Source organism: Xiphias gladius, chromosome 16 (assembly GCF_016859285.1).
Source record: "Xiphias gladius isolate SHS-SW01 ecotype Sanya breed wild chromosome 16, ASM1685928v1, whole genome shotgun sequence".
In the NCBI taxonomy this organism is placed as follows: Eukaryota; Metazoa; Chordata; class Actinopteri; order Istiophoriformes; family Xiphiidae; genus Xiphias; species Xiphias gladius.
Genome location: NC_053415.1, coordinates 25,905,316 through 25,932,852, shown reverse-complemented (window position 1 = coordinate 25,932,852; position 27,537 = coordinate 25,905,316). Strand labels below are relative to the sequence as shown.

The following is a 27,537-nucleotide window of genomic DNA, read 5'->3' as shown; positions in this document are numbered from 1 at the left end:
AGTCACCGTTTTAAATCTTTATGCCCCGAAAGGCCAGTTTTGCAAATTCTATAGCACCTTCAAGGATAAGTTGACATTTTTTCAAGTCTGCCTGAAATCAATACTCACATGTCCAGGTGTACACAGTGCATATTATGAGAGTGCAGCATTCTGGGTTCGAGGAGTCTTTTCCTGTTACTTTTGAGTCATTTTTTAAGGTGACTAACGGCCTGTGTGTTGAATATCCATTGCTCTGTAGGTTGTTCACTGCTGTGTGATTGTCATGTGGCAGTAACGTGTCAGTGACAGCTGCACTGTCATGCTGGTAATGCCTGCTGTCAGCTTCCGCTGTCGTTGTCGCCCTCTGCAGACATTGTGCTGAACTTTCGAACCACTTTTGTGAGCACGTCGGGCCAGGTAGTGTACGACGCCCGCTCCATCTGCGTTCACTACGTCACCACCTGGCTCTTTGTCGATCTCATTGCCGCCCTGCCCTTTGACCTGCTGTATGCTTTCAACGTCAGCGTGGTGAGTCCTCCTCCCTGTGTTTTTTTTTTTTTCGTGTGTCTGTCTGTGCACCTTTGTGTGTTTGCATTATCAAAGACGAACAACGTGTGACTGATTGACAAGTGCGCGACAGAAACTTCTCAGAATGCATGATGTCGTCGGCTCCCATGTGAATTTATTAGATCAACGTTTCATCCAAACCGTTGCTCATCAGACAAACAAATGATGCACAGCCAATCTGATGTAACTGCACATACTACAGGTCTCATTCGTTTGTTTTTCCACGCCGAGGATCCTGAGAGATGTTGAACCGACGGGTAGATTAATCCACATGCAAGCAAAATGCGTATTGAGACTCATCTTTAAATTCTAGTTTGGAGTTGAAAGATGTTCGTTTGTGAGGCATCTTTTCAATAAAACTGTCAACCACGCTAACAATTTATTAATAGCACATGGTGAATAAGATTAAGCAGTGCTTTGGATCCTTGGGTACCAGAATGACAGCGCTTTTGCAGAACGGTTTGAGACAGAGACACAGATGTGGCATGTATCTATCCGTGCAGTACTTTGGGGTCCACCTGTTGAAGACGGTCCGGCTGCTCCGGCTACTGCGGCTGCTCCAGAAGCTGGAGCGCTACTCCCAGTACAGCGCTGTGGTCCTGACTCTGCTCATGTCCATGTTCGCCCTGCTGGCCCACTGGATGGCCTGTGTCTGGTACTTCATCGGTCGCAGGGAGATCGAAAGTCCTGGCTCCTGGGATATAGGTTAGTTGGAAATACATTTACTCAAATACTGTACTTAAGTATAATTTTGAGGTACTTGTACTTTTCTATTTGATGCTACATGTGACTTCTACCCCACTACATTTATTCCACAGCTATAGTGACCAGTTACTTTCCAGATTAAAATATTTTCACACATGTTGTCATCTTAGAAAATGTGACGCAATGTTATAGATGAGCTCAACCAGCTGCATCATTAAAAGGCTACTTACATGTTAATATAACAATAATAATAATAAAAGGAAAATCTTAGATCTAAGAATATAAACCTGTTAATGGGGCATTATGAGTATCTTTTAATACTTTTAATACATTTTGTTTCTAATACTTTAATTCGAGTAAAATTTTCATGGCAGGACCTGTACTTGTAACAGAGTATGTTTACATTGTGTTATTTTATTTATAGAAATAGTTTGACATCTTGGAAAATACAGATGGATAATCAAGAATGTACATTAAATATCAAGCCACAGTCAGCCGCTGGTTATCCTAGCTTAGCATAAACACTGGGAATAGGGGGAAGCAGCTAGGTCCGAAGGTGATCTGCCAACCACCGCCTCTAAAGCTGTATTTCATTTGTTTGATCCTTGAAAAAAACCAAGAACGTAACATGTTGTTTGATGGAGGTTATGCATGGGACCATTTCTTGGCCACGAACAGTTACTTTTTGGAGTCTGGTTGTTGCCACAGTGTAAAAATCTGGTGGGCAGGCCTGTTACCGTTGGACAGAGCCAGGCCAGGCTGTTTCCCTCTGTTTCCAGTCTTGGTGCTAAGCTAGCCAGCTTCTGGCTGTAGCTTCATATCTACTGTGCAAACCTGAGAGTAGTGGTATCAGTCCTCTCATTTAACCCTGCTTACTATTGCCAAATCTGAGTACGTTTTCCACACAGAGGCACTGTACCGACCTCACTCAGTAAAGCTATTTTACTTAATAACTTTCACTTGTTGCCGTGTCGCCGAGGCCAAATCAAATGTTCCCATTAGGTATTTACAGTAACCGGTGCTCTCCTCAGATCTAAATTTAGCGTCTGCGGGGTGGGGGTGGTAGAAAAATCCCCTCGGAAGCACTTTTATGGTCCATTTTCTCTGGGTGGAGCTTTTAGTGTGCAGTTTTGTATTTCGCTCAAGTTTTTAATTTTCACTGAGCATGCACTGATGTGTACTGTGAAGGTCCTACCAGACACCCGAATTCAATTTGGACCAACTGAGCAAATCTACAGCATCCCAGTTAGGAAAGATAGGATACTCTACTTCTCAATTATAATGTCAGCTCTGGCCTCAGGAAATAATTTTAGGGTTCCCAATTGCAGACTAAATGAGATCTTATCCTATTGCAGCCCCACTTTGCGCTTTAGTATGATGAGATGGGTACGTTTTCTACATAAAAATCGGACAGGACACAAACACCGATCAGCGACAACCAGTTTTAATCTTGTGGCTGAATGGTGTGTGTGTGTGTGTGTGTGTGTGTGTGTGTGTGTGTGTGTGTGTATATATGTATATAAAATATGATGTAGTCTCCATTAATTTATTTCACAATGAATGTGCTGAAGCTCAGAGCCTGAAGAACAGAAAAAAAAACCCTGTATATTGTGTATATAAACCGATCAGCGAAGTTGGGGCTGATCGCTTTATATAGAACACGGAGCGATGGCTGCTATTTTGTATCCACAACAAAAGCGAGCACAGAAGCCGTTATGCAGAAGGACAAGCCCCCATGCGTCTCAATTTTCAGCACGACCGATGCTTGTAATAAGATGCAGCTTTGTTGATATTCAGCAAGCATTTCTCAGCGGAGAATCTCAAATCCTGCGGGTGACATGAGACCCTGGCATACAGTTTGATAAACTTGTAAACACACAGAAACAGACAGGCGGTTTGCAAGGGGAAAAAAAAGGGGGGCAAATACCAACATCAGTCTCCGCGTGTCTTTCATTGTGTTCTACCTGAGCACCAGACGAATGTGCACGCGCACACACACACACACACACACACACACACTTGCATGTTGTTGAAGTGCAAATGAGCATGTTTGCTAAGCTATGGACCCGGCTCGGGGACACATAATGAGATGGATATCCTGTTGCTTCTCAGCCTTTTCTATTTTCGGTGTATTCTACCTGGTTTTTCTCCCTCTCCCGCTGTCTCGTTCTCCCTCCCCCCATCTCGCTCCTCTCACATTGATTTGTACCAACCTACGTATCATTATCCTCTCAGCGACCACATAATGACAGACAGTAACACTGCAGTCAATTCATGTCAGCGGTCCCTCAATTTACTATTCAGACAGATGGAGGGGATCCGGGTGACAACAAAGACCAGTCTGCAGCCTGACCTTTGTATCACACCGGCAGTGATTAACAATAGAGGTCTGATATCGGCATGTACGTAGGTTGAACTGCTCCATCTGCCTGTCAGTCATTTGGCTGGTACTTGGGAGAGGTACAGGTTTTTGTCTGCGGGGCTATCAATAATTCAAGGGCAGTGGAGCCAGGGCCCTCCCTGCAGCCCGCCTTGGAGCTTTAGGCACCGCACAAGCCACAGTCCACTGAACTGGACGGAACATGAGGATAAGGAAATGGACACAACATTGACATGGCACGCGTTGTTGCGCAGATCGTTGGTTTCCGAGAGCTTTTAGAGGGGCAAGCAAGCGCCGAGGACCTGCGGGCTGAGGGCGATGGTTCGACATTCCTGTCAGTCAAGCAAAAACAACCCCACATACACTTCTTCAATTTTTAATATCTGGATATTGAAAACCACACCGAGGACTCACATAAGAGAAAGATGTCTAGCAGCCCGTAGAGGAGCTGTATCATAAAGTATAGAGAGCCGAAGGGAAACCGAGACTTCCGGAAGTAAGAATCAAAATCCCATCGACATTTTTAACAACTCTAATCACTAAAAATCCAGCCTTGGAACAGAGCTTTTCTAAACAGTATTTTAATGTGGCTCGCTCGATATCTTTAGATAAGGACAGTAGTTTTTAAAACAATCCAATACCACTGTTTTTTAGCGGCGTTCAACGAACACCGTTTCCCTCAACAGTCCATGGACAAGCCGAGGGGGTCGTGTCTTTGCTAACAGCAGGACAGAGAGGACTGAAAGATGTAGAAGTAGAGAGCAGAGACTACAGCTGAAGGGGTGGAAAAAATGACTTTAGAAGAAAACGTTGGTGAGTTTTGTGGATACGGACGAAAGAAAGTTAAGATGGCAGAAGTTAACACGCCGCCGCTCTTATATTTCTCTCATGGGGGCCGTATTTTATTCTCCGCTCACAAATTAAACAGTGTTAAACTTTGTTCAAATCGCAAAGGTTTCAATTTCTGTTAACAAATGCTGTAGTGGAGCCGATTGGTCTTAGAACATGGGAAGTAAAACCCCAGGAACACGCCTCATTTTTTCAAAAGGCTGAGCGAGTTACAGAACCTGGTGGAGCAGCTCATTCATTCGGTTTGGCCAACAACCTGTTAGTCCGTCTCTTCATACTTTTCAAACTTCCCAACCCCGTGACAATCAGCCCCATAACATGAATAGTTGTGTTTTTGAAAAAAGGCACAGTGATCGGCTAAAACATCTGTGTGCATCTGTGTGGTCTTTATAAGATGTAATAAAAAGGAGCAAATAGTGCTTTCGTCGGATTTATACGCATTTGGTTCTCTAGGGATATTTACACTGTCAGGATGGCATAACTGGCATCAACTGAAAACAAACTGCAGGCCCCTGTGTTTACCCTAATGAAGGAACGTGTGACGCAGTGGCTCATTAATATGTTTTTAATATTTCATGCGGTTTAATCGAGCTCTATGGCACAGAGCAAAGAGCTATATCTGCGCTGTATGTGGCTACACAGGCAGTACTTTTCCCGGGACTTGTTGACGGTAATGTAGAACATCACCAGCCTTTTCCTTCAAGGCGCTTCTGGCCGGCTTCAGCAGTCCGCAGCGGTGGTTGCCCCGTGGTCAGGAGAAGGCCACCACGTCGCGGTTTCGTCGTGGCACGACACGTTTGGCAGAGGTAAGCAACGGTGGCAGTGGCGGTGAGCGTTATCGGCAGCGGAGCCTTTATAATCATAAATTGCGTGTGCCTTTCTCCGTCAAGGCTGTCAGCAGACAAGCACGCGGTAAGCCCGTCGAACCTGGCAGCTGTACTGATCTCTCCCCAACCGCCCGTGCTGAAGTACGAAATGTCGGTGTTTTTCCACGATGGCCTGCTTTTGTGGACTGAATGTTGTCCATCTTTACTTCTTCTCCAAAAAGTGATGGGAGATTAAAATGCATGGCGCAAATGTGTGGGCGAGTGGCACCAAGTCTTCGTGCCTGGTCACACCGGGAAGTGGCGCAGCAGAAGTTACTCCCTCGCCAACGCAAAGCAGGAGGTGTGAGGTGCTTGGTGATGCGGTGACTACTTGCAGGGAGGCCTGCTTGACCGAGCTATTTGTGCCATTGGCTCCTGTCCCTTTTGCTGGAGTAATTCATACTCTGGCAGAGAGGGGTCATATAAAACTGGATGGTGCACCACAGCCGATGTGATACACTGCCCCCCGGGTTGGAATCCGTAGCTCTCCGTTTTCACAGAGGTCGGCAATATCAGGACAGTTTGCAACTGCTTAATGGTACAAGTTCACTTTCCAAAGTTCACTAGCATCGAAACCTCCGCTAGAAACAGTTGACCACGAGATGCTGAAACTGCTTAAAGGAGAGTAGTATTACTGCTTTCATGATATGTTGGTCCCAGTTCATAACTTTGCAGATTAGGAAGAGCCTTCTCAATGTTGCCAGCGCGTATTCTGGCAAGAAAAAGTGGCAGTGAACCCTTTGGAATTACTTCGATTGTATGTAATTTTGTTTTAAAATCTGATCAAATCTTCATCAGAGTTACAGTTATAAAAAAAAACACAATCAATTTTAACTAACAACACACAAATCAATGTACTGTTCTTGTCATTCAAACATGCACACGGTGTAGGTTGGAAAAAAGTATGTCAACCCCTCGGCTAATGACATCAACAGAAGCTAATGGGAGTCGGGACTTAGCCACGCCGGAGGAGACCAGTCAGTGGAACCAGATTGGAGGTGTGGGTTAGAGCTGCTTTGAGTCATAACAAAAAAAACACTCAGACATTTTTGTTTGCTTGTTATTCACAAGAAGCATCAAAGCATCTGCTGATGTGAACCATGCCTCTAGAAAAGACATCTTAGAAGACTTACAGTCAAGAATTGATTTGCATAAAGGGCTGGAGAGGGTTATGAAGTCATCTCCAAGAGTTTAGATATTCATCAATGGAGATTTAGTTCTGTTGGTGCTCTCCCCGGAACTGGCGCCCGGCTAAGATGACTCCAAAAAGCACAACGCAGAATGTTCAACGAGGTAAAAACAAAAACAAAAAGAAGAAGCTCAGACAAACAGCTAAAGGCTTGGAGGAGTCAGCTGGTGGCTGGGAGCAGCGTAACGTCTCTGTTCACGAGTCTGCCACACGCAAATCATGATGCACGGCTACATGGAGGGTGGTGTCCACGGCAGGACGGGAAGAGGAAGCTGCTGCTTTCCAAAAAAGCATCCCCGCGCTCCTGAAGTTTGGGAAAAAGAGCAGCTCGACGCTGCTCAGCGCTACTGGGAAAATGTTTCGCGGACTGAGGAAACTAAGGCTGAATTGTTTGGGAGGAACACGCAGCTCTACGTATGGCGTGAAAGTGGGCTCTGCGTACCGACAAGAAAACAACATCGTCAGCGGCGAGGTACGGTGGAGGGGGCATCCTGATTTGGGGCTGATTTTCTGCCTCTGGGCCCGGACAGCTTCATATCATGGAGGGGGAAAAGGAATTCCCCAGGTTATCAAGGTGTCTTACAGAGAGATGTCAGGGTGGCTGTCCGACGGCCGAAGCTTGTTAGAAGTTGAGTGATGGAAGCATGGGAGTAAACCTACTGCAGAACGAACTCAAACAAAGAAAATCCCCCTTCTGGACTGACGTGTTCGATGAAGAAATTTCCCCAGGGAGTTCGAGTGGCGAATGATTTGCCTTGGGCCCCACATTTCGCCGTTGTAAATACCGGTGCGACCGCGCCCTCAGACGGAGCGGAAGAAGGAAGTTCAGGACCACGGCCAGCTCGCGCCAGTCCGGTCGGCTCCGCTGCGCAGAGGAGGAATCAGGACCCTGGACAGAGGCGGAGCGGCTGCGTCGGGACACTGTGCAGCTTCCAGCAGGAAGAATAAGGACTTTTCCTGGTAACACTTGGAAATACGGCTGAGAAACACATGCACAAAGAGCCACTTTACACCCTGTTAGTTGATGTAGTTTAGTATATAGTAGTTTGTAGTACAGTTAATATAGTGTTTCTACTTCTGTAGTATCTCTTGTGCTAGAACAACTCTCAGTTGCACGCTGTCAATCTTTCCATACTCCATACTGTTCACACTGCTGACAGTAGACTGCTGTATTTTTATGTCTGGGACACTCAGATCATAGATGTTGCACAGATTTTTTTGGGGGGGGGACACTGAGTGGGCAAAATTACTGGATTTACTCTCGAAAAATGAAAAATATGCATAATTTACTGAGTCAAAAAAAGATGATTTAGCGTTAAGCTACTCTTTAATTTAAGTACTGCATGATTGGTGATGATTTAATGCATGAATTAATGCAGGACGTCCTGCAGAGTACCCAAAATTTCCGTTGGGTGGGTAAAATGTCAAGTATCCAAAGGTTAAGTGCAAAATGTAAGTGTTTGCATCTGACACCCAGTTTGATAAAGAACAGCTTCCTCTTTCTGTGAGAACAGTCAGCGTTGTGCTTTCAGAGAGACGGATATCCCCTTTTTCTATGTAACTGGACTCCAGCTAATTCTGCGGCATAGAAATTAATATATGAAGTAACTGAAATTGAGGAATCCACACTCGTCCTCTCAATGCAACATGTCCGGCCCCCTACAAGACTGGGTTTGTTTGGTTGTGCAGGTAAATTCCAGAAGGTAATCTTCAGCATTTTAATGTAAAAAAAAACACAAACTCATAGTGACTCCTCAGTTCTGAATAACGACGAACAGGAATTCATGATACATACTGCACTAATTCATGCATTAAATCATTATGAACTTCGCGTCAGTTACGCGTCACTTCCGCGTGTGTTTTGTACCTCTATCCTAAAGTCAAACTGATTTGCAGTCGGATGCGTGGAGATAACTGTTGAGATTCCCATACTCACTGTGTCACAACGCACAATGCGTCCTTCCCCCTTCACAGCTTAATTCTATGTCACCGATCGAAAGCATAAGCGAGAACGGACGAGTGCCTTATCTCAGCGTGTTTTCAGAAATGACTTTAGACTCTATTATAGTCCCAGCCCATATCCCCGGCAAGGCCCCGCACATCCCCTTATGCTTTGAAATGAGTAGTTAGTAATTAAGAAACTACTTTAATGTTGTTTTTGAGCCGCTTGACTGGGACTCAGCTCGATCCTCACTTCTGCTTTTTTACGCTGGCTCTCTCTCTCTCACACACACACACACACACACACACACACACACACACACACACACACACACACACACACACAAGGCCAAAGCTGCTTGCCTGAAGGGTGTGATGCTGGAGATCAATAAATGGATGCTTCCATATTGTATTATTCATATTCCCTCTCTTGCTGTCTTTCCTTCCTTTTCGATTCAGCTTGGCCTCACTGCTTTACCTGTCTACTGGAAAACACGGCTTCTCAATAATTTATCCTTCTTCCTTCACTTCCTACTTTCTGACCTTTCTCCTTGTTCTTGTTCCTTCCTCGGCCCATTCCCCTCTTTCTCTTCCATCCTTCCTCTGAAGCTGAGCTGCTGTCTTTCATTTAGCACAGTGGGATCAAGTCGTGGGCTCCCTTTTGTTCAAAAAACGAACCATCGGGAAATTGTATTGCTGCTTGTTTGCACTTTTGGAGTCGTGGTTTCTGGGGCCGGGGGAACACGTTTCATTTGATTTGTTTATGTTTCGCGTAAGATGCGACTCTGTTAGACGGAAGGATGTTCGTGATCCAGGTAATTTAATGTCTGGGTTGGCTGAACTGGACAGACACAGATACGGATGGGCAGGACGAGTAAAGTCTCCACGGTCCAGTGCAGGTCCTGCAGGGGCTGGTGGCAGCTCGCCGCATGGTCGTAGATGCCTGCGGTTGAAGAAGTACTCAGATCCTTTACCTAAGTAAAAACAGCATCACTACACTGTGAAAACACTCTGTTCTGTCATAAGCCCTGCAGTCGACATCCAACTCGAGTAAGAGTACATAAGTACTACCACCAAAATCTACTAAAAATGTAAAGCATCCAGAGTAAAAGTACGTATTATGCATCATTAGAGTGTTAAATTATGGGGCCCCCACGGTCCTGAAAGAGGATTTTATTAAACGTTACGCACACAAGATAATATTTTGTGCAACATGACAGAAAATACCACTTTATCTGGACTTTAGCGGCTGTCCTGTTGGTTTAGTTGCAGCACAGGTGAACAGCTTTATCATTCTTAAGAGGAGACTAAACCGTTACCCCACCAAAAATGTTCAGCCGTGATATCAGTTATGTCAAGAAAACGAACTTTGTCCAATATATCATCATCAGATTTTTTTTCAAGATGCTCACATATATTAGTATCAACCCCAAAGATCCTGTAGTGGTCCGGCTCTAATAGTAACTACAGAGGAGTAACAAGTACAACACCTTGCTCTGAAATGTAGTGGAGTGGAAGTATAAAGTCTCCTACTGTGGAAATACTCAGTATGTATTACAGGTACAAGCAGTACCTGTAAATATACTTAGTTACGTTCCACCAATGGATGCGTGTCACGGAAAGGTGCCGGCGCAGGAAACACCCGGTCAGAAATGGGCTTTAGGAAGAGTTCTGTGTGTCAGTGCGGTGTAGTTGAATAACGGGGTTTTCTGAATTAATTTCTCTCTCCGTCTCCCTCTCTCAGGTTGGCTCCATGAGCTGGCCAAGCGTCTGGGTACGCCTTACTTCCTGTCCCCCCTGGCGACGCTGGCCCCCTCCACAGTCAGCAGCCTCCCGGCCAACAGCAGCGGCAGCAGCCAGTGGAACGCGTCGGGCCCGGAGGTCGGGGGGCAGGGCTCCTGGAATTGCAGCGGGGGCGGGAGTTTCGGGGTGCTGTGCGGCGGCCCGTCGATGCGCAGCAGCTACGTGACGTCGCTCTACTTCGCCCTGAGCAGTCTGACCAGCGTGGGGTTCGGAAACGTGTCAGCCAACACGGACTCGGAGAAGATCTTCTCCATCTGCACCATGCTCATCGGAGGTGAGAGATGTGTGCCTGCTGGCTTTTGTTACCGCCCCTCCAGCCTTCCACTCTGCATGCGTGTTACTGTTCTCTTCTTCCCCTCTCGCTCCTAAGCACTCACTCGGCTCATCATCTGGTGCCAGCGAGACATCGACACGCTGAGGACATTTTGTTCTCTCCCTTTTTTAAAAATGGACCCTCTTTCATATTGGTGACCAACAATAGATGCACATACACACTTTCGCGATTGAGAGCTGTCAGTACATGTTTGGCTGTGCATTTGTTTTATTGCTATCAGGTTGTATTAAAACCTACAAAACAGATTTCAGAGACAGTTGTTGTAAAGTTTGGCCTTGAGTCAATAAGCAAGTCATTAGTTTCACATGGATCACATACAGGAATTTTCTTTTTTTTTTAAATATTCCTGAATTTTGCGAGACGGGACATTTATTTAACTTTTTCTCAACCTTTTTCTCATGAACTATTATAAAGATGGTCCATCACTTCATATTTTGAAGTTGATCCAAATATCTGACATTTTCTACGATAAAAAGAAAACAAATCTATAGAGTTATGCAGATTTCTTTCATAGGAAATTGTAACATTGTTCAGATTTTACAAAACGCTGATGATTGCATTGTCTAGTAAAGCAATTATTTTTAAAAGTAGATTCTGACGCATTCATTTATAAATGCTTTGCCCAGTAAGTTAAATGTCGGATAAAAGCAATGAACATAATCTTCAACAAGAGAGGCTCTAAGTGCAGTTAAGTTCACGCTAATCACCAAAGCGAAACGCACAACTTCCTGTCAAATACACACATTGTTCCATTAGCAGCCTACATAGTATATTCTGTCTGATATAGACTGTATGTACGATAGAAATGACCCTGCTCTTACGTGGAAGCAGCAAGCAGCGTGTCGCCTTCAATCGAACCAACAAAAACCTCACAGGGAACTAAATACGTGCGTGAAAGTTGCCATCAAACCTCTGCTAGTCCAGGGGGGAATCAGAGGATGAACTTGGGAAAACCGGGTGAGAGATATTCTACTCTGCGTCCGTGCAGACCTGACGGGCGGCCGATCCTCATACGTTCGCAAACTATGGCAAAACATTACTGTAGTGGACTGAAGTCCCAAAAATACAGAAACGCTGCTTTGATGCTAAGTATCGCTGATCGATTCGGTTTGACGATTAAAACACAGCTGCGCGCCGCAGTTGCAATCGCTGGGGATAGCAACCCAATAAAACCAAATACCCCGTTTCCACCGTCTTTAAAGGTTCAAATAACAGTAACGATAACACACAGCTAAGCCTAAGTATTCCAAGCTCCCGTCAAACTACTTACCAACCATCTTTTCGAGGCCACACCGAGTTTTGCTCTCTGATGTCATCAAACAGACTCCACAACACCGCAGCAAATAATCGGATGCGTTTTTGTTTTGTTTTTTGAAAATCAAACGGTTTGTCGAGAGGCCTCTTGTGAGACGTGTAATCACAGAGAGTAGTTCCCTAAACCCACGAGCGCGGTGTTTTTAAACTCCTTCATTGCCCTGAGGTGCTCAAATCCAACCTATGTGTGTGGATGGGGCCTTAAAAGTGTCCTCGGCCTGATTTCTAATGAGCTGAACTATCTGAAATAACAAGTCGGACATGCACAGCATCTATTATTGCTCTGCCCAAAACGTGCAGTATGTGTCGGGTACGCACAGAACAGTACTACCGGTTTGAGCTGGTGTTTTCTTGTGCCGATGCACATTCATAATAAAGAGAAAGCGAAGGTGACACGTTGTAATGCAGCCTGTGATGCACAGTGTAATTTCACTGTGTGGATCAGGTACTGACTGGTTCCTACTGGTGCAGTGAGATAAAACAAGACCATGTGGAACAAGGGAGGAAAGGACAGACAAATGATACTGGGCACATACTGGGTACAGTGCTGGGAACCAAAACCGGAAGTTTGGGGGAAAATGGTGTTAACAACCTTTTTCTAACTGTGTAATTAAAGAGGAAAAAGGGGGAGAACAGCCGCACATTAAATTACAGCCAACATACCTCATACTTACTGTGTAATTAAAAGAACTGAAATAAAAATCATTAGGTTCCTCATCAAACATTCATCTTTAACCCTCCTACTTCCACTTGCTAAATTATTACACAGCTTTGTTATGTTATAGTTTTTCCGCCCCAGATCCGGAGCTGTGCATTGGAGAGAGGTGCGTTTGTTTTCCACCCCGGCGTACCTGCCGTGAGCTGCTGCAGAGGCGGGACGAGCGCGTCTGCCAGCAGCAAATGTTCAAAAGTGCGGACCCGTTTCTCGGCCTGCCCTCTTTAGGATATAGGTCCCTTCAGTGTTAAATCACACAGTGTAGTAGAGGGCGGATTGGTTTACCTGCACGTACCTTCGTCCAACGCACCGCTGTGGAAGGTGTCCATCGCCGCCAGTGGCACATCGTGGTAGAGCTGCTGTGGCTCGCCCGCAGACGGCACACCTGCAAAATCTGAGCCCCTCTCTTTTATATTGCACGTTCTCCTACGCACCACGGCGACGTTTGTTAAAAAGTGAAACCTCAGCGTGTATTCTACATTGCACAGTAAGAACCAGGTGTGCGGGCTGTAATATCAAGTGCAGCTGTTCTCCCCCTTTTTTTTCTCCTCTTTAATTGCACAGTTAGAAAAAAGGCTGTTAACAACGTTTTCTCCCTGCTCTGCACCCAGTATTTACAAGACGTACCGAGGCTATCATTTATTTCTCCTTTTCTGTAAAATGTCCAGTTGTCACTCACGTGTCACAGTGATTTCATGTGCAGGCCTTTAATTTGTGTATAGTATCAAAGGAGAAAGAGAGAGAGAGAGAAAGGAGTAAAGCGAAGACACCACAGCTTCCTCGCGCTGAGTTGAGAGTTCTCCAGTGGTGAGCTGCCCCTCAGCTGTAACCCAAAATATCAGGCGGGTCGCCACGCCTGGAGGAGCCGCCGTCCTAAAAGAATCTCGCCGCGTCTGGGCGTAAGTGGCCTGAGCCCTGGACGCCGTTTCAGCAGCTTTTCCACTGGGGCAAGAACTGAATTTAGCGACAGAAAGTGCCTCGCCGGCCACTGGGGAAGGTGCATCATGAAAAAAAAGGTTGGCTCGTGGCCGGGTTGCAGACACGTGACTGCTGAAGGAAATATTAATACTGTGTCCACGCGGACAGTCGTCGCTCATACTGGGATTGGAGCTGTTTGGGGTTTAGAATGATCATTTCAGTGTCCTCAATTCGCTGTTTTAGGTGTTTTACTCACTAGAAATAAAGGATTTATTCAACACTGCGATTATATTTATTTCAGTTGTGTGTAACACGCATTGCCATTTTGTGAAAGCAGTAATCCACTCGAGGCAGTGCTATACAGGGGTTTTAGAGCAGCTGAGTCGTTCTAAGCCCTTTGCTTTTTAACTGATAAAGAGATCCCACGAGGCCTCCTGCTATTCAGAAGCATTATGGGATTTTCCTGACGGCCAATCATCACACTAAAAACACAGGGAGTACATTAAAGATACCTTTCCTCCGTCTTCCAGCACTGATGCATGCGGTGGTGTTTGGTAACGTGACGGCCATCATCCAGAGGATGTACTCACGCCGCTCGCTCTACCACACCCGCACCAAGGACCTGAAGGACTTCATCAGGGTCCATCGGCTGCCCAAGGCCTTGGAGCAGCGCATGCTGGAGTGTTTCCAGACCACCTGGTCGGTCAACAACGGGATAGACGTTAGCGAGGTGAGGAGAGACGGGACGTGCAACACGCAGAAGTTTATGGTTGCGTGCATGTTACACTGCTAACGCTGATTTCATAGACCTAGTCTTCAAATTAAAACCTTAGATAGGCACGAACATTAAAGGGTTGTTTCACTCAAAATGCCAAAAAAAAAAAAAATTAATTTTTTTCTTTCTTCTTAAATGGTGAGTGTCAGTTCCATGTGCTCAGGTTTTGAGATCTCTACACCTGAGACTTCTGCTCCAGCACCAGGTGCATTGTTGGTCATGCTCAACGCATTGATACATGACATTTGAAAAAAGCCTCAGCAAGAGACAATGTCCTTATGACTCAGGAGCCTTCACAGACCTTCCTGTTTTTCAGTTTTCTAGTTCCCAATAAAAACTCTAATAAAAACAGGGAGGGTTGCGGATCATCGTGGGTAACCAGGGCTCTGATACCGCCGGGGGCTTTTCGTTGGTTTCATGTTGGGTGAACTGACCCAGTAGAGCAGTGGTTCTCAAACTTTTTCTGTCAAGATCTATCAAGAGCATTAACTGCGTGTTTTTATGATTACTTCCCGTTGTCCAAATGAATAGCAGTTAAACTTTGGCCGAGCTGTTGACCTTGAGAGGAGGATGGGGCGCTCGACAGTTAGATAGATTTAACTGACCTGTTTGCTCGATGAGCATCACCCGTTTTTATTTTCCTTCCGGTCAAAAATCTCTCCAGCTTCACTTTATCTGTCATTTAGCTTTCAGCATAAATCTTAATGACCTGAACCTAGATAGTCTTGCTAGCGTCAGAGCACTCTTGTCTCTTTATTGTCCCAGATGAATCACATTAATAGGCCTTTGTCACAGCGGACATGTTTTAGCAAGAAAAGCGCGGCTGTTGCTAACAACATTTATTTAATTAGTGCCTGATTCATTACCCTCTAAATTGGGGGCTGTATTATAAGGAACATTACCAATGCAGTGTGTTCAAAATGTCTGCTGTCGAAAAGGTTTCCTCAGCTTTTTTCTGCTCCACATGTTTCCCTGTAGTCACATGTTTGGGAGTTACTGCTGTCAGGTAATTAAAGATGCCGGAGGGTTTGGGAAAGGCTGTGTGGAAGCCTGCTGTTAGGAAGGATCACCTGGTAAGAGTGAACCCCCCCCCTCTCTCTCGCTTTTAGCTCCTGAAGGACTTCCCAGATGAGCTGCGGGCTGACATCGCCATGCACCTGAACAAGGAGCTGCTGCAGCTGCCCCTGTTCGAGTCGGCCAGCAGGGGCTGCCTGCGCTCCCTCTCCCTCATCATTAAGACCTCCTTCTGCGCTCCAGGCGAGTTCCTCATCCGGCAGGGAGACGCCCTGCAGGCCATCTACTTCGTCTGCTCTGGGTCCATGGAGGTCCTGAAAGACAACACAGTGCTGGCCATACTGGGTAAGTCGGAGGGGCAGGACGTGGGTCCCCAAACGGGCAACCTTTTCCTTTAGCCAGCAGGCATCAACAGGCTGTGGTACTGATGAAGGTACTCTGCTCCTCTAAAGATTATAAAAATCAGAGTCTCGATAAGAACACAAGCAGCTATTTGGTAAGATGTTATTCCATTTACGCATTTAGGAAGCAGAGAGCACTGGCTTGTTAGAAACCACTTTTAGATGTTTTCTTTCCTTATCCTATTTATTTTCCTCTATCTATTTGTGCATCCATTTATAAAGGGGGGGGGGGTCCTTTAAGCCGAATGAAAATCTGAAACAATTCCAGCAACATGTTTTGACTCATGTTGAAGTTATTTTCCTATTTGATTCCCCAAATTACCAAAAGGGACGCCATCATTTCCTCGGTCTATTTTCAATTTAACGAGGAAACTGGAGCAAAAACTGTTAATCAGATGGCTTTAGCTGAAAATATGAGGTGTGGGGTTTGATTTGTTTACTATCCGATTGCAAAACTACACGCTGGTTACCTAATTAGACTAAAACACGACAATGGCGCTTTATTATTTGAAGGAAATTGGGCGTACATTTGTGACACCGCACTGGATGAAAACTACGCTCAGATAGACAATTACCTGTCAAACTGAGACTTAATGAGAGGATGTGGCTTGATCATGATCTGCGGGACACTGTGTTGCATAGTTCATGAAGGTGAGACTCGTTAATTTGAAGAGAAGGCTCAGAGAAGAGCCAGGCGAGTATGTGTCTGTTTGATATTAAATGCAGGGAATGAAGTATGGACTTTAAAGAGGAAGAAAGGGAGAGAAACCATCAGTCTGGTGAACACAGTTAAGATAATTTCACAATACCGGGTTTGGTTTCATCCAATCGGACCTGCAGAGCAACTGGAACCGGATTTGACTGGAAATTAGGTTGACGAGGGAGACGCAGGAGCAGGAGGAGGAAGGGAAGGACACAAAGGCAGATGTGTGTGTATCACTCAAACAACAGGGAAGGCGGGGCTGAAAGTGAGCTGATAAAAGAGCTTTTGTTTTTGCTCTGCTGCTTTAAAGAGTTATCACCATGCTCGACACACACACACACACACACACAGTCAAGGCTTCCCACTGTGTTGATCCTGTGAGCTGTAGCCTACAGAAGAATCCCTTTATCCAGTGTGAATAGAGATGTAGGAAGTCGCGCTATCAGACCTCACATATGGCAGAGTTTAGACGTTGATGAAGAGCTGAAGAGCTGAAGAGATGAAGGCAGTTTGGACACTCGCGTTTCTTGTTTGTGAGGACCGGATGAGGCCGTGACGCTCAACAGGCTTTCAGCACATTTACGCCCCAGGCGTCATTTTCGTTGTGCGGATGACAGGGTTAGCCAGCGACGGAGGAAGAGGGATAAGGTCAAGTAAACCTTTTCCTGCACAGGGCAGGAATAAGTACAGATAAATAGTTTTAAAAAAAAGAAGAAGAAGAAGAAGAAAAAACTACTTAGAACTTCATTTAATGAAAATATGAAAAAAATAGAAACTATTCTGTCTCAGTGAGGCTGTGTTTCATATGTTAAGTAAAATGAACCCTTTTACTGTAACAGTATATACCAGAATAGTTTATTATATGATATAATACTATCTTTTTATATTAAGTAATAATAATACTTAGATTTTTCTATGAACTTGATCAGCCACAACATTAAAACTGTTAACTGGTTTTAATGTTGTGGCTGATCGGTGTATTTCTCTTTACTCATTGGCCCACGTTTGTGTAACTAAAAACATAACACGGTGTATAATATAATAAAAAGAGCGTTAACATGTTAACGTGATATAGTATAGTTAGTATAGCATAGTAGAGTAGAGTATGGAATAGAAAATATAAGGTCAAATGTAGTTATATCGTTTAATATTATCTAGAGCATAATAGAGCAATATACACTAGTATAGAACATAGAATGCAGAATATAATATAGAGTGATACAGAATATAAAACATAATATAATAGTATAATATAATATATAATACATATGAAATATTAAATATAGCAGTATAATATATGGTAGAATATAATAAATCTTGTAAGCATTTGATGTGCGATATTTTACTTAAGCGAAAATACCATTTCAAATCCTACTTACTTACTTAAAAAAGTAAAGCAGACTCTTTTTTTCCCCCCGACTTTTTCCTAATCTTTGACTTGGTTGTTACATTTTGGACAATGACAGTTATTCAAATGAAACCACCTGTAGTTAAAACGACTAACAGCTCATGGACATCTGTGACCACGGGCCCCAGCGAGACTCTATCTCTGTAACAATCACCTTTTCACATCGATACAAATGTTTTGCCGTACGAATTTACCGTTCAACTCCTACCCGGTTCCTTGAAAAGTTTTATATAATCTGCTGTAGCATTTTGTGTGTGTGAGAGTGAGAGATGGTGCGATCATATGTCCGCGCTCACGTTGGTCTCTGGGGATGTGCAGGCGGAGTTGTGTTCCAGTGAAGCCTAATATTAAACAGGACTGGTTTGCAGACATGGTGTGGGAGGAGGAACCACAGAGTCATGCTCTGCATGGCTGCAGGTAGCACAGCCACAAATATCACCGCTACCAGTCTCACATCACCTGTCGTTTCTGTACCTTTATAAAATTCACACTTCATATACGACTTCATATTCATTCATTGCAGAGGCACCGGGGTCCCTTGTCTTTCTTTTGATTCTGCATTTCACTTCTCTGACCGAGGCGGAACATCCATTCATCCATTTATCCATTCGCGATACCATGGGACTGAGTCGGGTTGCGTCTGTGTACCCTCATACGTGTACTGCTTCGTAGATGTGTACGGAACGTACGGATGCTTAGTCTGGATCCTCTCTGAGGCTGACGAGCGGTTTTAAGGGCTAATGCACGAAACTTATGAGACTACAGATGATAGAGATGTGCTTCTGCCCATTCCTCCGCTCCATTAGCCTGCGTGTCTGATTGCTGAGCCGTGTCTTTCATCACTGTCAGAAATGCATATTTATAATGCAGACAAGTCTATTTGCCTTGGGAGCAAAGGCCCGGCAAAGGATTCACAAGATATTTTAAACGTCTATAAAATTTGTCACACATAAACGGCCACACGTCGCCAAATTGCCCATAAACAGCCACGATCTCCTTACTTAGGCTTTATTATTGTATTTCACATTCATCAGTGTGATCACAGCAGATCAAATGCTAGTCACAGTTTCTTGTTGCCTGTTTTGTCCGACCATCAGTCAAAAACCCAGATATATTCAGTTTGCAATGACAAACAGTAAAACAGGGACACTAAAGATATTGACACTTTTAAGAAGCTGTAACCAGGAAATGTTTGAAACTATTAATCATTTATCAAGATAGTTGGTGATGGGTTTTTTTGTTGTTGATCAACTAATGGTTTTGACTCTAGACATATGGCTTCAGACCCCTTGACTTTTTGCACACTTTGTTGTGGCGTAGATTCAGTTGTCAATGGATAAAATTGCCGTTTTCCGCTCACCGATTCACACACTAACCCTGGATGACAACGTGAACCGTCGCCCCAGGTCTCAGGTCGTGTGGACTCTGGAGCAGGTTTTCTTCTCAGTATTTGGCTGCATTCATCCTTCCCTCAGTTCTGACCAGTCTCCCTGTGCCTGCTGTTGAGAAGCCGCCGCGTCCACAGCACGATGCTGCCACCACCATGCTCCACCGTAGGGATGGTGTTAGCCAGGTGACGAGCAGCGCCTGGTGTTCACCAGACATAGAGTTTGGAGCCCAAAGGGTTCAGTTTTTGTCTCATCAGACCAGAGAATCTTTTTCCTCAGGCTCTCAGAGTCCTTTAAATGCCCTTTGGCAAACTCAAGGCAGGCTATTATGCGCCTTTTACTTAAAGTGGTGTCCACCGAGCCACTTTACCATAAAAGCCTGATTGATGGAGTGCCGCTGAGATTCCAGCAGGTTCTCCCATCGATGCAGAGGATTTCTGAAGTTCTTTTACACTGGCCGTTGGGTTCAAGGTCACCTCCCTGACCAGGGCTGTTTTTTTTTTTGTTTTTTTCCCCCGTATACTCAGTTTGGTCGGACGGCCAACTCTAGGAAGAGTCCTGTTGGTTCCATTTCGCAATTACTGAGGCCACAGTGCTCCCGGGAACACTCAAAGCTTTACCAAATGGTTTTATAATGGCTTTCTAACACTTACCGAGGATACCATTATCTCTGATGTCCATCGCAATTAAGCATCCATAATCTGGTGAGAAATAATCACAGGAAGAGGAATCTCTTTATAACTCCAGAAAGTGCCGGAGAATCATCACATTTTTAAGTTTTCTTCAGTATCAGAGTAACTCGTTGGTAGCACATCCATGGGTCCATTACAAACAGGAACCGCTAAAAGCTAATTCCGCACATTAGTGGTGGCAATTTGACAAAATATAACTGGAGCTGAAATCTGTTGTATCACGCAGAGAGATGTTTCTGTTATTTAGCCTACATGCCTACCTACACCTGTACGTATAAGTCAATACAGTTGAGAAAATATGTTTTTATTCGATGGATTTTTATCAAAAATCAGAACTGACCTGAAAACCTACAGTGCTGCTGCTCCCAAATGTTTGGAGCTATTCTCTGTCCCCGTGATCTGCCATAGCCGCGCAAAAGCCTGGCTCGGCAGAGTCGACGGAGTTCATGCAACACTTTCTCCGTCTTTACACCTCTGGTAACATCAGAGGCCAATTCCTGCGTCGCTTCAGAGGTCCACTTTTTGTGCGGTAGTCATGTTTGTAGACACACACACACACACACAAACACACACACACACACACACACACACAGCAATTTAAGAAAAAAAAAAAGGCTGTGAATCCATCAGCATTTAGTGGTGAGTGTTCAAGGCAGTTATCATGCCAACTTTGAAAACAATCAAATTGGAAATTGTGTGGTCAGACAAATTGTTTCACCTGTGACAACAGCTTAAAATAATTTCTTTAGTTGGTTGTCTTGCAGGCTGAAATCTAATTTCCTCTGTGCCTCAAAGCCTCAAAGCCTTTGCTACACTAATCCAGCAAACGGGGCAAGCTTTCCTGAGGTGTGTTTGTGTGAATGGGTAATAGACAACGTGATAGAAAGCGAGACGAGGGAGAAAGGGGGAGGATTTCGCGTTTGTGCGGCAAGGATAGAGGTACTTGTATCAAAAGTCAGTCTCTTGAAAGGTCAAGATGTACTGTATTGATGGTTTGTACCTGTGCACCTGCATTTCTGTGTGTGTGTGTTTGTGAGATGAAGTGGATTTATCTTCAAATGCCAAGCCCCCCAGCCCATATTTGATCTTGATGGTGACACACACACCGACATCAATAGATGAAATGCAGTGCTGTGCTGGTATTAATAATGAATCATTTTTACATTATTAAAGCAGCTCCTTATTAAGGCTGAAGATCGGATCGAGCAGAGCCCTGCAGAGCCCGGGAAGTTCTTCGCCATGATACAGCCCATCGTGGCCTTTGCCGGGAACCTGTATCTGCAGTGCATTCGGAAAGTATGCAGCCAGAAAGTTTTCAGGTTTTCACATTACGTTGTGTTGCAGCTTTGTCCTTTAAATTCACTTCCTCCCTCGTCATTCTTTACTCAATACCCCATAATGACGAAGCGAAAAACAGATTTTTAGAAAAGTTTTGCTAATTTATTAACTTTATTAAAAAGGATGTCTGAATACACATTCACATATGTATTCAGACCCTTTACTCAGTACTTAGCTGACACACCTTTGGCAGCGATTACAGCCTTTGAAAGATTGCTCAGGTGCCTCCCATTTTTCTTAATTATCTATGAGATGTTTCTACACCTTGATTGGAGTCCACCTGTGGTAAATTCAGTTGATTGGAGATGCTCTGGAAAGACACACACACCCGTCAATATAAGGTCTCACACACCAGAGCAAAAACCAAGCCACGAGGTTGAAGGAGCTGCCTACAGAGCTCAGGGACTGGACTGTGTTGAGGCACAGATCTGGGGGAAGGCTACCAAAAATTTCTGCTGCACTGAATGTTCCCAAGAGCACAGTGGCCTCCATAATTCTTAAATGGAAAAAGTTTGGAACCCACCAGGACTCTTCCTAGAACTGGCCACCTGGCCAAACTGAGCAATCAGGTGGAGAAGGGCCTTGGTAAGAGAGGTGACCAAGAACCTGATGGTCACTCTTGCTGAGATCCAGAGATCCTGTGAGGAGATGGGGGGGGGGGGACTTCTAGAAGGACAACCATCAGTGAAAGACATGCTTGGAGTTTACAAAAAAGCCCCTAAATGACTCTCTGACTGTGAGAAACAAGATTCTCAGGTCTGAAGAAACCAAAATTGAACTGTCTGGCCTCAATTCTAAGCGTCTGGAGGAAAACCAGGCACCGCTCATCACCTGCCCAGTATCATCACAACAGTGAAGCCTGATGTTGGCATCATCTTGCGGTCGGGGTGTTTTTCGGTTGAGGGGAAAGCTGAACAGAGCAGAGTACAGAAATATCCTCAAGGAAAACCTGGTCCAGAGCGCTTAGGACCTCCAGGAAGGGTTACCCTCCAACAGGACAACGGCCCTGAAACCACAGCCGAGACAATGTAGGAGTGGCTTAGAAACAACTCCCTAACCTGAACCCAATCTAACACCTCTGGAGAGACCTGAAAATTGCTGTCCACCGATTGGTCCCCCATCCTACCTGACAGAGCTTGACAGGATCTGCAGTGAAGACTGTGCAAAGCTTTTCGCATCACACCCAAGAAGACTTGAGGCCGTAATCGCTGCCAAAGGTGCTTCAACTAAGTACTGAGTAAAGGGTCTGAATACATATGTCAATATTGCAGTTTTTCCTTTTTAATAAACTTGGAAAAATTTCTAAAAATTTGTGTTCACTTTTTCATAATGGGGTATTGAATTTAGACTTGGGGGGGGGTGAATTTAAACGATCTTAGCATAAGGCTGCAACATAAGAAAATGCGAAGGCTTCTGAACCGTAGTGTGGTGTATTTTCCCCCCCCCCCCCCGGTATTAAACCGCGTCCATGTTGGTACTGGGGGGGAAAAAGGTTCATCTCCAACTGACGGCCGGTCTGACCCAACACAAACACATCTCTCTGTGTTAAAGCGCAACCATGCGTTGAGTAACATTTGTCATGTTTACGCATTCTGAAACTTGAACAAACACCTTTTATTAAATCAGCTATTCGCACATATACACACAAATTAGCAGCAACATAATTTCAACCAAGCGAAATCCATGTTATCAAAGCTCAACCTCTCCCCCACAGAGATAGTAACCAGGCAACAGCAATGTGATGATCTAATGACCGAAATTGATCATTTCCACCAATTAAAAAAACTGGTAAACACTGCAGAGGTGCAGCTCGTGCTATCCATGAGCTGCAGAGTATTTTTATTTTATTTTTACTTTTTTTTTTTGTGGGTGCAGTTGATAACAGCTGCTTGTAATGCTGCTCTTTCGGTCCTACATAAAAAAAAAAAAATCAAAATGGCTGCAGCATGCACACCGGATGTATGAAAGAAAGATTTGTACTGGCTACATGAAACATTTGGATCCGTGCATGACAAGTGTTACGCGTTGCAGACACCCGTTGGGCCAATCAACACCAGGACTAAATGCCAGCATATTTCATTGAAACAGGACCGGTGACGTAACACTTAAATAAGCCTGCGATTTTGATCTTAAATTGACCTTTACTTCGACCGCCACACCAAATCAGTGTAGTGGATGAATGGATGTATTGGTTCAAATTTAAATAATAGCGTGTGACCTAAGATTAAAAATTTACCTTTTACTTCGCAACACCCCCCGTTAGGCCAGGCTGTGGCTGAATGGCTGGATGAGAGAAGCAGGGTTTGGTGTAATATAGCTGCTGTACCACAGAGTGAAGATCATCCCACTGAGCTTTTTATTTTTTTATTTTATTTTTTTTTCCTTCTAAATAAGAGAAGAGACACATGAAATATTGGCTGAAATTTTACATTTGAAAAGTGCAAGGAGCGCTGACATTGATAAAACAAGCTTCTTTCATAAGCTTTTGTTCCCTGCCATCATCTTTTCAATTTTACGCACACACACACACACACACACACACACACACACACACACACACACACACACACACACACACATGGTGAAGACTAGACAGATACAGTACACACTCCTAAATGTCACTTTCAAGTACTCATCTCCTGCTCACTTTAACATTTTGCTGTGATTATGGTAAAAAAGCTTTCCCCGGCGCTGCTGTTGCTCTCTCCTCGAGTGCCACCCATCACATCTGTGACAAAGATCATTTGAGCTGAACCGTGGTTTTTTTGGGGGGGAGGGGGGGTTGTAGGAAAGAAAAGAAAATGGAGGAGCGGAAATGCGAATGATGTGAAAAGGATAGGGAGACAGACGGAGCATGTGAAGAGCCAAATTAAGTAGAAGCACAGTTTGGGGGGGGGGTTTAAAGAAATGGGGGTGCAGAAGATTGTTGTTCCACGCTGAGTGCAGCGACAGCAGGATGTGGAGGTGGTTGGAGGTTGATAGGAGGGGTAGAGGGCCGTGTAAAGTAGCTGCTGTCGCTCACACAGCATGCTCCAAGCCTTTCCTCACCCTGCCTCCCCCCTTCCTTCCCTCTTTCTCACCCCACTCATCCATTTTATCCTCAATCAACCTGTGCCAGGCTGCAGCCGCCCCCACACTGTGTCCCTCTCCAGTTCCTCATCCTTACCTATATCTCCCTTGTTTCCCTCATCTTCACATCCCCCCTCTTTGCAGTCCTCCTGCACACTCGATCACCCATTTTAGGTCCCTGCTCATCTCTGCCCTACTCTGCCCTCCCTCCATCTTGCCTTGGCTCCTTTTCTGCTCATTTTCCCCAGCCCCCCTCTATTTCTCCATTTCTTTTCCTCTCCGCTCTGCTCTCAGCCGTGTAGCTGTGCAGCCCTGAAGCAGTCTTTGTTTGACTTTTTCCTTTTTTTCCGAATACTGCAGGGGGCTCTTTCTGCCAAAAGCCTCAGAAATTAATGTTGCACCTTACAGACTATAGTACATTTCCCTTTTCTTTTTGACATCACACTGCATGCTCGATTAATAATCTTTAGGAAAATACCGCACAGATGTACTGCATGGTTATACACTGTTGAATTGAACTGGACCTGAGCAGCACTGGTGTCATCTTGAATAACACCCTCGGCTTTGTTTCTCCCTGTAGTTTAGTTGTACTGTGAAATGCCAACAGACAGCTTCTCTGAATTTTATTTACTGTAGAAACTCCTGGTCGGGGTTTTTAAAACTAATCCACTCAAATGTAATTACCTCAAAACACTTGGACGTGGACGGTAGCCGTAATTCGTTCTAAAAAAGAATCATCTGCACTGATCCTGCTGAAGCGAAGCCAGAAGACTGACTCTCACCGCTAGGATACGCTAAAAAAAGAACTAGAAATGGTCACACCAGTGTCACAAGTCATTTCTGGTGGTATATTAAGGGACTATCCCAGCAATCTAGTCTTGCGCCTCCAGAAGGTTGGGGGACTCACATGAGACCAATTGAAAGAAAGAAGCTGCGGCTGAGTTGTCCTGACTTTAAGGGCAGGGTTATACTAGAAAACAAGTGGTTTGTACGAAGTTTTGTTCGACCACGTGGGAGGTCAAATGGGTTCATTGTGTTCCGGACGGCCACGGTCAAAGCTGGGACCACATTTCTGCATGCGCGCGGAAGAAACCCTCACTTCGAGAGGATGCTTTTCCGCTGTGCGCTCCTATCACGTGCATGTGCCTGGTTTCTGTGTGCCTGGGTTTTGAGACTAATTTAGCACCGTAGTTGGTACTGACGAGTCGTTCCCATCAACGTCATTTTCAGTCGTCATGAAAGCTCGTGTTTGCTAGAAGCAGTTAACATCGCTTGCGTTGACTGAGGGAATACAGCAGTTTAAGAGTTGTCATTTTCTTCAACTTATCAGCACTTTTTTCCATCTATTTTTTTTTTTTCACTCTGGCAGAAAAGCTTTGATTGGCTCAAGGAAACGGACGACAATGAGAATCACACACCTGACTCAGGTGAATTGCTGAAAAAACCCGAGATGTGGGCAGCAATTCACAGGTCTGGAACCAAGCTAACAGGGGACATACAACTGTATTCACGGTCCGAGATCTTCTCCCTGTGACTCGTCATCTTGACATGCAAACTCTGTGGGAAACCTCTTGTGACGGTTTGGGTCTGCGTTTCTTGGTTGAAGTAGCTTGGAGAGCGCAGAAAAGACGACAGTCAGAAAAACGCACAGCCACGCTGGCACCGGCATGTCCGCAGTGCTCGTCGGTTGTTTCCAACATTCACATCAGCCTCACCAAGCCCGGTCGTACGGCTGCTCTCGCCATACATGAATAGATCGGAGACCACATGTAACCCACGCTTGACCTTACACTTGGGTTGAGAGGCAAAAGGTAACAGGAGGTCAGCTGTAAGCGTCCGTCCGTTGTACGTTGCACCGCCCAACCACCGCAGAAACCTACCCAGGGACTAACGCAGATCAGCTGCATACTACAAGCAACAAGCTAACTTTGACATTCAGAAAGGCAGCATTACTCTGTTCAGTGCTGCTTTGTGCAGGTGGTTTATCTTTCTAAAAAAGGAAAATGACTTTTTTAAGTGGGAGCAAACGAGTTCCCAGGTACTTTCAACGTACAATACAAAACACAACGTCCCGCCCCTGCTGTTGAAATGACTTTGCAGGTCCATTCCTTTCACCTTCTGTCTTTGTTGATCTGCAGCTCAGATATTCTGTGTTTAATTGATTTAACTAGCTTCACTTGCTGATCCCTCTCTCTCAGGTGGAGACAAATAGGGAAAATATACTCTTTCAAAATTACCGCTTTAGAGATATAAACGTGCCTTTGTGTCTGTCCGCAGGTAAAGGAGATCTGATTGGCTCCGACTCCCTGACAAAGGAGCAGGTGATCAAGACCAACGCCAACGTCAAGGCCCTGACATACTGCGACCTGCAGTATATCAGCCTGAAGGGACTCCGCGAGGTCCTCCGACTCTACCCCGAATACGCCCAGAAGTTCATCAGCGAGATACAACACGACCTCACGTACAACCTGCGAGAGGGCCACGGGGCTGATGTGAGTTTGCGTGTTCTCTCAAACTGCCCCTTAAGGGACAAGTAAAAGGTTTTGGATTGAAATGAATTGGTAGCAGATTGGACTGCCCCCTTGTGGCCATCGGGCAGGTAGCCAGAGGCCAATGGGTTCGTTGGATTTTCCCAAAGTTTGTGTCAGAGCAACTCGAGAGGAAATTGAAAGGCAGAAGCAACATTCTGCCTTGACCTCATCCCAAATGGAGGACTAGGAGAGACTATGAGGAGCTTTGTGACTGTATCAAAAACCCCTGTTGTTTGAAGAGGTGTTTCGAGGCTGTTGTGGCTGGGGGTGAGGACTGTGTCGACACAAATGGTCCAGTAAGCTGTCAAAGGAAAGGTATTTAGTTGGCATCAGGACTATAGATAGGTTTGTGTTTATAAAATGCACATAGGCGCAGATCACACAACCCACCAGATCAGTCACACCACTCCCTCTGCAGCCTTGAAAGTGCAAATTGAACATGAAATTTTATGTGGTGCTAATGTGCGGCCTGAGGAGACACTCACCATAAGAGGGTTCTCGTGGATAAAAGCTATTCCTGACCTTTCCATCATTGCTTTAAAATGCACACACGGATCTGTGCACACATCGCAATTTGACAGACCTAGCACTGAAGTGCTTTTTTACACAAATGCGACGCCTGCACCTTCGGCTGGTGCCGCAGCTGCAGAGGGAGCAG

General features: G+C 45.0%; 1 protein-coding gene across 1 annotated transcript in view; it reads left to right on the top strand.

Annotated features, from left to right (window-relative positions):
* The window catches only part of kcnh3 (potassium voltage-gated channel, subfamily H (eag-related), member 3), a 128,239-nt gene that overhangs the window by 92,437 nt on the left and 8,265 nt on the right, over positions 1–27,537 (top strand). The window contains exons 6-11 of the mRNA XM_040148481.1: positions 350–507; positions 1,050–1,251; positions 10,221–10,553; positions 14,091–14,290; positions 15,445–15,694; positions 26,626–26,840. Coding sequence (XP_040004415.1) covers positions 350–507; positions 1,050–1,251; positions 10,221–10,553; positions 14,091–14,290; positions 15,445–15,694; positions 26,626–26,840 — 1,358 coding nt within the window. The remainder of the gene's footprint in view (positions 1–349; positions 508–1,049; positions 1,252–10,220; positions 10,554–14,090; positions 14,291–15,444; positions 15,695–26,625; positions 26,841–27,537) is intronic.